This window comes from Phodopus roborovskii, unplaced genomic scaffold (genome assembly GCF_943737965.1).
Source record: "Phodopus roborovskii unplaced genomic scaffold, PHOROB, whole genome shotgun sequence".
Taxonomy (NCBI): domain Eukaryota; kingdom Metazoa; phylum Chordata; class Mammalia; order Rodentia; family Cricetidae; genus Phodopus; species Phodopus roborovskii.
The window spans coordinates 200,472-212,448 of NW_026125934.1; the positions used below are offsets into that span (position 1 = coordinate 200,472).

The 11,977-nt window shown below is 39.2% G+C and overlaps 1 protein-coding gene across 1 annotated transcript; it reads right to left on the minus strand.

The window, feature by feature from the left end:
• Positions 1-10,421: 10,421 nt before the first annotated feature.
• Positions 10,422-11,356, minus strand: LOC127218025 (olfactory receptor 11A1-like). Its single transcript, XM_051179034.1, is given in 2 exon segments — positions 10,422-11,312; positions 11,315-11,356. Coding segments are annotated over 2 exon segments (933 nt in total).
• Positions 11,357-11,977: the final 621 nt, after the last annotated feature.

Consider the following 11,977-nt stretch of genomic DNA (forward strand, 5'->3'; position numbering starts at 1 on the left):
GCAAAATTCTACCAGAAATTCAAGGAAGAGCTAATACCAATATTCCTCAAATGAACAGAAGGTTCATTACCAAACTCTTTTTCAGAGGCCTCAATCAACTTGGTACCCAAGCCACACAAAAACACAACCAAGAAATAAAACTACAGACCAATATCCCTGATGCACATCTATGCAAAAATACTCGATAAAATACTGGCAAACCTAATCCAAGAATACATCAGAGAAATGATCCACCATGACCAAGTAAGCTTCATCCCTGTGTTGCAGGGATGGTTTAACATATGAAAATCTGTCAACATGATACACCATACAAACAAACTGAAAAAGAAAAAGCATATGATCTTCTTCCTAGATGCTGAAAAAGTCTCGACTAAATTACTCTTTCATGATAAAGGTCTTGAAGAGATCAGGGATAACAGGAACATACTTAAACATAATAAGAGCAATATACAGTAAACCAACCATCAAGCCACCATCAAACTGAATGAAGAGAAGCTCAAGGTGATTCCTCTAAAATCAGGAGCAAGACATGGCTGCCCTCTCTCTCCATATCTCTTCAACACTGTATTAAGGCCGTCTTTACACAAAGACTATGCTCGGCGCTGGCCAGGGCCAGCCATTTTAACAAAACACCCTCTGGAAGAAATGGTTTCCAATGAGAAAAGAAGGTATTGGTGAGGCAAAGTTATTTTTCCAGGTTTCTAATGAAGTCAGAGAAATTTCCTCACCTTGTTATTAATAATAAACAACTTGAAGTAAGGGTGATACAAAATAATGACCTCCCAAGGACCTCTTATGCTCTGGTTTTTAATAACTCCCCTGAGCCCACTTCCTAGTTAAGTTCTTTGTAGTTATAAGGCATTTAACTATGTCATGTATGATCAATTAAAACTATCTACTGTATATTGAGGGAAGTACCAACTTTTTAATAATTAACGGGCAGAAGAAGGAAGAACTGTGATGAAAGAGGCAGACTAGAGACTATTTTGTATATATTGCATGTTTTGTTTGAAGGCATTTCCATGAAATATGTTGCTTATCCATATTGGTATATACATATCTTTGCATTTACAATGTAACAATTAGAGCAAAATGACTTGGCTTCTTGAAACTTGTCTTCAGTATTGTTAAATGCATTTGTGTGCAGTATATTCTTCCAGGCAAATAGCAAATATTAGCTGCCAACTAATCATGCCCTGTTATTATTTTCTTCAGATGAATACAGGTCTATGTATAATCATTTTGTATCTGTGTGCTATGTTGTGTGACAGAGATAGTGATAGAGACAGAGACAGAGAAAAACAGACAGAACACATTCAAGCTAGGGTATGTTATGGAAGCACATATAGCAATCATGAGAAGACATATACTTTTTAAGTTTAGTTTTAAATTTCATTTTACATTCCAAACACAGTTCTCCCTCCCATCCCTCCTCCTATCCCCCCTCAAGTCTTCCTCCGACCCACTCTCCATCTACTCCTCCTACCAGGGGAGGGCTCCCGTGGGGAGGGTCAACAAAGCCTGGCCCATTAAGTTGAGGCAGGACCAAGCCCCTCCTCCCCTGCATTAAGGTTGAATATGGCATCCCCCATAGAGAAGAATCTCCAATAAGCTAGTCCACCACTTGGAATATATAATGGTCCTGCAGCCAAGGGCTGCTATTCAATTGTCTCCCCCACACAGAGGGCCTAGTTTAGTCCCATGGAGGCTCCATGGCTGTGAGTCTAGAGTTTATGAGTTTCATGAAATTGGTTCAGCTGGAAAAGACCTATACTTTTTAAAGAAATCAGTCTAATTTATACATGCCTTTCTAGTATCTTGAGTTGACCACCAGTTTTCCTGTTCAGGGGCCCTGTTTACCATTTTTAACATTTTAACATGGGTCAAACTTGGCTCCCTTAGAGACTACTCTGATTACCTTCTGCCTTCTTATGCAGCCCAACAACCCTATTAATTCATCCTTTGGTTTTAGTCAGAGCTGCCACCTGCTCTTTGGCCCATTCAGGACAGAATTATTTGCTTGAAACTGGCCTAATGACCCTGATTAGACTAAGTTAAGTACTAGTCCTGACAGAACCAGGAGTAGAAACAAGGTGACAAGGTTGGACTCCAGGGCTTTGCATGGTGTGAACCAATCTCCATTGGGAACAGTAGAAACCATGATGTCAGAGAGTCTGCATGAAGTGAGGACTGCCGGTTTGGGGTACAAGAAGGTTATGTAGCACCTTTAGAGGCCTTGGCCTACTGGGAAAAATCAAGCGAAAAGGTGAAATATGAACTAAGGTGAGGTTCATGAATAAGAGGAAGTGTCAAAGGAAAATATGGAGTATGCTGGATTATCACTCCAAAGTGAGCCAAAATGTCCTAATGTCATCTCTAAGAACATGGCACGTAGTCATTTACTGAAGGCAGCCTATTTGCTAACCACTTTCCTCAACACACACTGGACACATCTCATCAGTCTGAACACTACTGCTTCTCTTCAAGAGTTTGTGTATTAAAACACACCAAGTAAAGTGTTCTTGTTCACAGTAGATGCAAGAGAATTCTCCTTAGAGAAATTAAGATACAGCAGTAAACACTAAAGTGAAGAATGAAGATTTAAATGGTACCCACTTGGTTTTATGAAAAAGAAAAAATATTTCATTTGGAATAGAAGGCTCTTCATGAAGGCTCTTAAATGTCTCGGGTCTGCGTTTTCATCACCATGGGCAGTATATTATACATACACTCACATTAAATTAAGTGCAGCAGTTTGCATATGCATATTGTCTTTCACTTTCAAGCTATTATATGTGGTGATCACCTTCTGGGGAATGCTCTCCCCAGGCTCTACTCACAAAATTCAATTGGTTCATCTTGACTTGGCACAGACAACATCCCCTTTGGGAAGGCTTCCTTTAACATGACCACTGTTCCCCAGCATGGTTACACTGTCTGAATTCATATTTTGGACTTATTCTAACCAAGTGGGTGACTTAAGCAACAGGAATTTACTTTTGCTCAGGCTTGGGGACTGAAAGTCTGACATTAACCGAAGATAGCAAAAATTGCTGCAGGATTTGCTCCTGACTTCTGGTAGATTTCTGACAATCTTTGATATTCCTTAGCATGACTATGTATCCCCCTGATTTATACTTTTATGATCATGTGGTATTCTTTTGAGTGTCTATACCTATGTTCAATAACCTGCTTTTATCTGAGTCTTGGTCATAATTAATTAGGGGAATTAGGAACCATCCTCATGAACTTAGTTTAACTTGATAACCTCAGTAAAGATAATGACAGTTGTATTTGAAGTACTGGATTAGGACTTGAGCATAACTTTATTTTGGAGGAGTGCAATTCAATTTATAATAATATCTGTTCTTCACTACTTCCATAGATCCTTGCCATTATTATGGCATTAATCAACCTAATTACAATTGTCTGTTTGATTACCCATCTGTCCCACCAAGCAGAAATCATGATTTTATGCATTGTTGTATCCCTAGTACATAAAAAAAAAAAAAAAAAAAACAAGAACAGAGTAGACATTCAGTACGTATTTGCCACAATGTAAATGCTACCACTTTTATCAGAGGCCAGTATTTTCCACAATTGCTCTGGACCTTGGACCTTCATGACTTTTCAGGGACCATGTCCTTACAGTATCTTGCTTCTTCAACTTCTCATTCTTTAATAGTATTCAACACCAGAAGGAGTTTTTCTCTCCATGGGTCTTTATTGCTGCTCTATCACAAGTATCCCTGTTTCATCCTTAACCCCAAATCCTGAGACTTATAAAGTCATTTACCAAGCACTAAAAAAAAAACTTTAAAAGAGATAGGAATCAAATATTTTCTACTTATACCATAAAAGTAGCATCTCCCCATTAAGTTTCCTGTTGTAGTTCTGCCTATACTTATTTCTATTCGGGGTCAAATTTATCCAAAATATTAGCTACACATGATGTCTTCTTTTCCTTTTTGCTATTCATGTGTGCCACTCCAGTGCAGCTCAAGCATCATTAAGAATTTATTTCCTGAAATATCCAATGATGTTCAGGTATTACATATAATAAATACTTGTTTGTGGATAGCTTATTCCTCTGCTAAATAGCCTTTCTTCGCCATAATTTATCAGGTTATTATTATTTAAATATGTTCTTCTGAGTTCGTGATTTGCTTCCTACATCTCTATCTTACCCTCATCTGCTGGATATTCTTTAACTACAGGATGTCTAAGTGATGGAGTTTCCATGATACTATTCTGGGTTCTCTTCTCCTTCTAATTGTTTCTCTGCATGATTGCACCCACTTTCATGCTTTTAAATGCCACCTACATGCAGATGACTTCTAAATTTATATTTTTGAACTATCTATCTCTCCAGATTTCCAAATCAGTATATGTAATTACCTACTTGACATCCACCACCAAATCAGAACATTTCTGTGCAAAACATGATGTATCATTTCTCCTTTCCCACAAACCTGGCCTTACTCTAGCATTCTATATCTCAATGAGTAGTGTAAGAATTATTCAATTCACAACCACTAAAAAGGAAGTTATTATTGAAGTTTCTTCCATGTGAATCATCAATAAACCCCATCAATTCTATTTTTGAATATATAAAATGCAGTTCAGTGTTCATCTCTTCTAGTATTCACTATCATAATTTCTGACCAATAATAGTGATTGTGTTCTAATTAGTTTAACAACACCTACTAGCTCTTTACTGCTGCCAAAAATTTTTTTCCTCTACCATCATCCAGTCAGATCTAAAATCATAAAGTAGGTCATGTTATTCTACTAGTAACTATTCAAGAATTACAATCTCACAGTGAAGTTTAGCGAAACTCTGGATTAAGCTATTGCTTTCCAGTCTTAGCTCTGATACTCGCTCCCTTGACCACTACTTTGTAACCATACTTGTCTGTTTTCTGTTCCCAGAATACTGTAAAGTCTTCACTACTATAGACTTTGTTGTTAATGTCCCCCCATTGCCCCACCCCATCTTTAAGAAAACTACTTTTCATACAATACATTTTGATCATGTTTTCCCCTCCCCAAATTCCTCCCCAATATGCCTCATCTCTCTAGCCAGCCAACTTTATGTTTTCTCTCTCTTTCTCTCTCTCTCTCTCTCTACCATCTTACACTTACTCTTTTCCTAGGTCATTCCTATTTGTCCTTTGACTCCCTTTCTAGATGCTATATCTTCAGAGAATCCTTCTTTGATAGTTTCAACATGACCCAAATAAATTACCCTTGTTATGTGCCTTCCAAGAATTCTGAACTCTTCTTTCACAGTACTTATGACCATACTAATCCATCCATTGAGGGATTATCATGATATAGGTGATTCCTGAAATCACGAAAGTAATAATTGTTTAATAAGAGTAGAAAAACATTTAGCAATTAACTTAAAAAATCTGCCCAGGTTTTCCTATAGGGCAAGCATTCTTTTGGGTATAGAAGACACAGTAGTAAAATTCATAGTGCTATAAGTATACCTAGCAAGACAAACTTGCCTATGCTTCAGTAAAATGTTCCTGGAGGTGAAGAGTAAATTCAATAAATATTTTTTATATAAATGAATATAGATACTATGACAATTCCTTTATTTTGTTCTTTTGAACTTCTTTTTTATTTAAGTTAAAAGCAATCTTATTTTATATAACAATCAGTTCTCTCTCCCTCAGGCCCTCCCATTTCCCCTACCAATCCCCCATCTCACTCCCATCCACTCCTGAAGGAGGGTGAAGCCTCCCATAGGGGATCATCAAAGAGTGTCACATCATTTGAGGCAGGACCTAGGCCCTCCTCCATGTATCTAGACTGAGAAAGTACCCTCCATAGGGAATGGGCTCCCAAAGTCCTATGGATAAATACTGTCAGAATGGCTAAAATCAAAAACTTCAAAGACAGTTTATATTAGAGAGGATGTGGAGAAAGGGGCACATTCCTCCACTCCTGGCCACTTTAGAAATCAGTCTATCACAAGATCCTTAGTCATATACCCAAAAGATGCCTATTCATACAACAAGGATGTCTGTTCAACTAAGTTCGTAGCAGCATTATTTGTAATAGCCAGAACCTGGAAGCAAACTAAATGCCCCTCAACTGAAGAATGGATGGAGAAAATGTGGTACATCTACACAATGGAGTACTACTCAGCTGTAAAGGCAATGGAATCTTGAAATTCACAGGCAAATGGATGGAACTTGAAGAAACCATCCTGAGTGAGGTGACCCAGTCAAAAAAGACAAACACAGTATGTACTCACTCATATATGGTTTATAAACATAGAGCAAAGGATCACCAGCCTACAATCCACATCACCAGAAAATCTGGGAAACAAAGATGACCGTGAGAGAGACATATATGGTCTCCTGGAGAAGCAGAAAGGGAAAAGATCTCCCAAGCAAATTGGGAGCATGGGGGGAAGGGAGAGGGAGTAAGGATGAAGAAGAGGGCAGAGGTGGGCATGAGAGAGCAGGAAGATTTAGTCAGGTAAAAATAGAGGAGAACAAGAAAAGAGATAACATGATAGAGGTAGGCAACATAGGTTTAAAGGGAAATCTGGCAGTAGGGAAATATCCAGAGACCTACAAGGATGACCCCATCTAACAATCTAAGCAATAGTGGAGAGGCTACCTTAAATGCCATTTCCTGATAATGACTTTGATGAGTAACTTATATGCCATTCTATAGCCTTTACCAAGTAGCCAATGAAAGCTGAAGCAGACACCCACAGCTAAACATTGAGCCAAAGTCTTGGAATTCAGTTGCAGACAGGGAATAGTGATGAACAAAGGGGTCAATACCAAGCTGGAGAGACCAACAGAAACTGCTGACCTGAACAATTGGGAGCTCATGGACTCCAGTCTGATAGCTAGGAAACCAGAATAGGACCAACCCAGATTCCCTGAAAGTGGTGTTACTTGGGAGGACTGGGCAGTCTATGGTGCCTCCTCTGGTAGTGGATCAGTATGTATCTCTACATTACAAATGGACTTTGAGAGCCCATCCCACATAGATGGATACTCTCTCAGCCTAGACTCATGGAGGAGGGCCTGGGCCCCGTCAGGCTTTGAAGATCCCCCATCGAAGGCCTCACCCTCCCTGGGGAGCAGAAAGGTGATAGGATGGGTGTTAGTTGAGGGAAGTGGGGAGGACAGAAGTATGCATGAACTGTGATTGATATGTAAAACAAGCTTGTTTCTAATTAAAATAAAACTTATATAAATAAAAAGTAAGAAAAAAAGAATCTATATTAACTGTTAAAAAGTATCAAGCCAGTCAAAGCTCCAACATAAAGCAGTGAGGGGCTCAAGTCCCACATGTCACTGGGAAACTATGGATGCTGGGAGAAAAGTATTATTTTCATTTTAAAATTATATCTTTATTTGTTTGATGGGGGATGTCCTTCTGTACATATGTTTCTCTTATTAATTGATTAATAAAGCACTGATTGGCCAGTAGCCAGGCAGAAAGCATAAGCGGGGCTACCAGACCAGGAGGGTGCTTGAGAGATGAAGGAGAGAGAGAGGCATCCAAGAGATGCCATGCTGCTGAAGGAGTAATATGCTGGATTACAATTAAGCAACAGTCTCGTGGCAATACATAGATTAATAGAAATGGGTTAATATGACAGAGCTAGCCAATAAAAAGCATGAGCTATCAGCCAAATATTTATAATTAATAATAAGTCTCCGTGTGTTTATTTTGGGCTGAATGGCTGTAGGATCAGGCAGAATTGAAACTTACATCTTCATTTATTCTTTAAAATTTGTATGCATTTATACATTATATTAAGATCACAGCCGTGCATCATTACCTTCCTCAAACTCTACCAATTTCTCTCCATTCTGTCTTTCTCTCAACTTAGTATCATCATATTTTTTATTGATAATCTTCTAAGTTCATTAGTGTTTTCATATGTATGTGGGGCAGTGGCATGGGCCACCTACTAGCAGCCATGTGTCCAAAATAAAGTGGCTCTCCCTCCTTCACTAATCACCCACTATCAATAGCTCCTCTACCAAGAGTGGAGCCTTGGGATCCTCTCCCAAATTCATGCTGAAATTTTGAGGGGCTTGTTATTATTATGTAGATTGTGTGCAGGTAATCATAAGTGTTGTGAATTGATGTGTGCAACATCCATGCCGTGATCTGAACTCACCATTTCGCAGTTCTCTTCCTCATTAGCCAGCTCTTAAATTCTTTCTTCCCACTCTTCTATGTTTTCCCTAAGCCTTGGTGGGGTGTGGTACAGATGTCCCAACTGTGACTGAATACTCCCAGTTTCTTATCTCCCATAAACAGCAATGTGTCTGTTCATTAACCACTACCCACTTCAAAAAACTTTCTCTGCTCAAAGTGGGAAACAACACAAACATACAGTCATAGGCATTTATATTTTGAAAATACTTCCACAACATGACTATTTAGGTAACAACAATAGGCCTCTCCAGGGCCTATGAGCTCTCCATTCATGAATTTTCTATGAGGTTTACTGTGCCAGATATGAGAATCATACTATGGAACATACCTCATTTTCACTCAGAAACAAGCTAGTTATCCACATAACTACATGCCAACAGTGGTGTCATGCAGCTGTAGGCATTATATGTTAGAATACCAACCTGTCTGGCCAGATGTATCAACAGGTGTGTCATTTTCTTCAGTGGTGTAGCCATCGATAAGCTGCCAGTAAACATTTCTTCATTCATACCCATGCAAGCAAATATAGTTAAACCCACTAGGCAATACACCAACAAACAAATAAATAAAGCAAGGTACTTTTTGGGAAGAAGAGCTTCAAGAGGAAAAAGAAAGGAATGAGACCATGAAATTTGCAGACAAACGAATAAACTAGAAAAAATTCATCCTGAGTGAGGGAACCCAGTCCCAGGAAGACAAACATGGTATGTACTCACTTAAAGTGGATATTAGCTGTAAAGCAAAGGATAACAGGCTACAACCCACAGTATCAGAAAAACTAGGTAACAAGGAGGACCTTAAGAGAGACATGTATGAATCACCCTAGAAAGTGGAAATAGATGATATGTCCTGGGCAAACTAGGGGCAGGGATGGGGGGTGGGAACATGAAGGATCAGGGTGGTCCAGTTGAGGGTGAGATGGAGTGGGGAGTATTGAAATAGATATCTTGATAGAGGGGTCTATTATATGGTTAGGGAGAAACCAGGTATCAGGGAAAATTCCAGAAGCCCACAAGGATGACCCCAGCTAAGACTCCTAGCAATAGTGGAGAGGGTGCCTGAACTGGTCTTCCCCTGTAATAAGATTGGTGACTGCCCAAATTGTCATCATAGAGCCTTCATACAGTAAAAAATAGAAGCAGATGCAAAAATCTGCAGCCAACCACTAGGTTGAGAGCTAAGAGTCTAGTTGAAGAGATGGAGGAAGGATTATGTGAGCAAGAGAGGTCAAGATCATGATGGAGAAACCCACAGAGACAGCTGATCTGAGATTGTGGGAGCTCACGCACTCTGGAGGGACATCTAGGGAGCCAGCATGGGACTGATCTAGGCCTTCTGCATGTGGGTCAGAGATATGTAGGTTGGTCTATGGGGCCCCTAGCAGTAGGACCAGGTCCTGTCATTGACACATGAGCTGTCTTTTTGGGACATACTCCCTATGGTGGGATACCTTGCCCAGCCTTGATGTAAGGGAGAGGAGCTTTGTCCTGCCTCAGCTTGATATGCCAGGCTTTGTTGACTGCCATGGGAGGCCTTACAGGTTTTGTGAGTGGAGACAGAGGAAGAAAGAGTGAATGGAGGGGGTCACAAGTAGGTAGTGGAAGGTAACATGAGAAGAGGAGGGGGCAATACTAGTTATTATGGAAAATAAATAAAAATTTTAAAAATTTAAAAATGAGGGAAAAAAGTATGAGAGAGGTGTATAGGGTTGAAAATGGCCAATATTCACTGTGTAGACCTATTAAATTTTCCACCAATTAAAAAAAAAATCAAAAAACAGTATAGCCTCAATAGAAACAAAATAAGAACTGTCACTTTTTAAATTTATTAACATTCATTAATTGTACATATTAATTGGTTCTAACATTACATTTCAATTATTATAAATGAAACAAATAAAAATCAGTTTTTGCTTCCCAGGTTGTGCTCTTAGTAACATTAATTACATATTATGTACCTTCCTATGCATTCCTTCCTTGAGCAGTGTAAATATGCTCAAGGAAACTAGATTTTTCCAAGTATATTGGAAAAAAATTCTTCCATAAAGTAGTGATTGGGGACTTATCAAGTATTTGGAGTTATAATAATAATAATAATAATAATAATCTACTATATTATGTTAGTCTCACTAAGACTTCCTGGGTGATTGGAAGATTAGTTTTGCTTCAGAATGCTATCACTTCAATTGTTTAAGTAAAGCTAAGATTATATAATCAAATTCTTAATTTTTTTTTCAGAGCCTCCTTGACATTATTGTTTTGGGGGCTATAAATAAGAGGGTTACACGTCGGATTGACAACAGTATAGAACAAGGAGAAGGTCTTATTAAGAGCCAACACCTGGCCAGCCAAGGGCACAGCATACACCAAGATTAAAGTCCCATAAAACAAAGTCCCAACTACTAGATTAGAAGAAGAGGAGAATGCCTTTTGCTTGCCAATAATGGAAGGTATATGTAAGATCACAGAAAGAATCTTCCAGTAGGAGGCTAAAATGAGGCCAAAGGGGACTAAGGTTACCAAGGATGTTAGACTCATGCAGACTAAGTTAACGAGATCGGGATCAGAGCAGGAGAGCTTCTGCAGAGGTTTCAAGTCCCAGAAGAAATGGTCAATATAATTGCCTCTACAGAAAGTCAAGCTAGATAGCATAGCAGCCTGGAAGACTGCAGCTGAGAAGCCACAAAGCCATGAGGCAATTGTGAGCCCCACAGTTAGGGTTCCATGTAACAGCGTTAAATAGTGCAAAGGCCAACAGACAGCCAAGTACCAGTCATATGGCATTACTGCCAGAAGATAACATTCAGTACTTCCTAGGGCCCCAAAGAAGTACAGCTGAATTATACAGCCTACCATGGAGATTGCCCTATCTTCCTGCAGTAAGTCTACCAGCATCCGGGGTAAAATGTTAGATGTATAACAGACCTCCAGGCATGAAAAGTTCGCTAGAAAGAAGTACTTTGGAGTCTGGAGTCCTTGTTGGGTGCATACCAGCACCACAAGAAGAAGGTTGCCAGAAACTGTGACTACATAGACAACAGCAAATACCAGGAAGAGCAAGGGGTTCAGTCTCTTGAGGTCTCCAAATCCTACTAGAAAAAATTCTCAGTTACCACCATGGTGGTAGTTCCTTGTCCCACTGCAGGCATTTGTTCCTGAGACAGTCTTAGTTTCTCCATAGCAGTATGTCAGATCACTCTACCACTTAGATGCCTCATCTGATCCATGTCTACACTGACTGGGCTGTTTCTTTGACTCTGGTTCTCATCAAAGCCAATTAACTTTGCTTTTGGGAAACTGTTTCTAGAAATCAACTGGTCTGTCATCTGAGCAGAATATGAAACAAGAATGAGGAGTCCAAATAGAAAGAAGAGATTAATGAAAATCTATTCCCCACCCTAAAGAAAAAAAATTATGCTGTGATCATGTTAATACCTCTAAATCTAAATTGCAAGCTGATATTCTCAACGTCACATTCAAAGAAGATACATAGAGACCATGATTAGAATCTGTTGCTTGCACAGAAGATATTCACGGAAAATACTTGTCAGATATTGACAATTCCAAGAAATGGTGACCATCACAGTAGTTCATATTTGTGGCCGTCTTGAGTAAAGCATGAAATAAGGGGTGAAATACCATGACAGTTGCAGAGAAACATTCCATCAATGCTGTAGGACCATCCATGCTTGTTTGCAAGCATCATCCCTGGTACAGTTGCTCGAGAGACTATGTTGTAGAAAACTAGGTGTATACCCTAAAGGAGAATA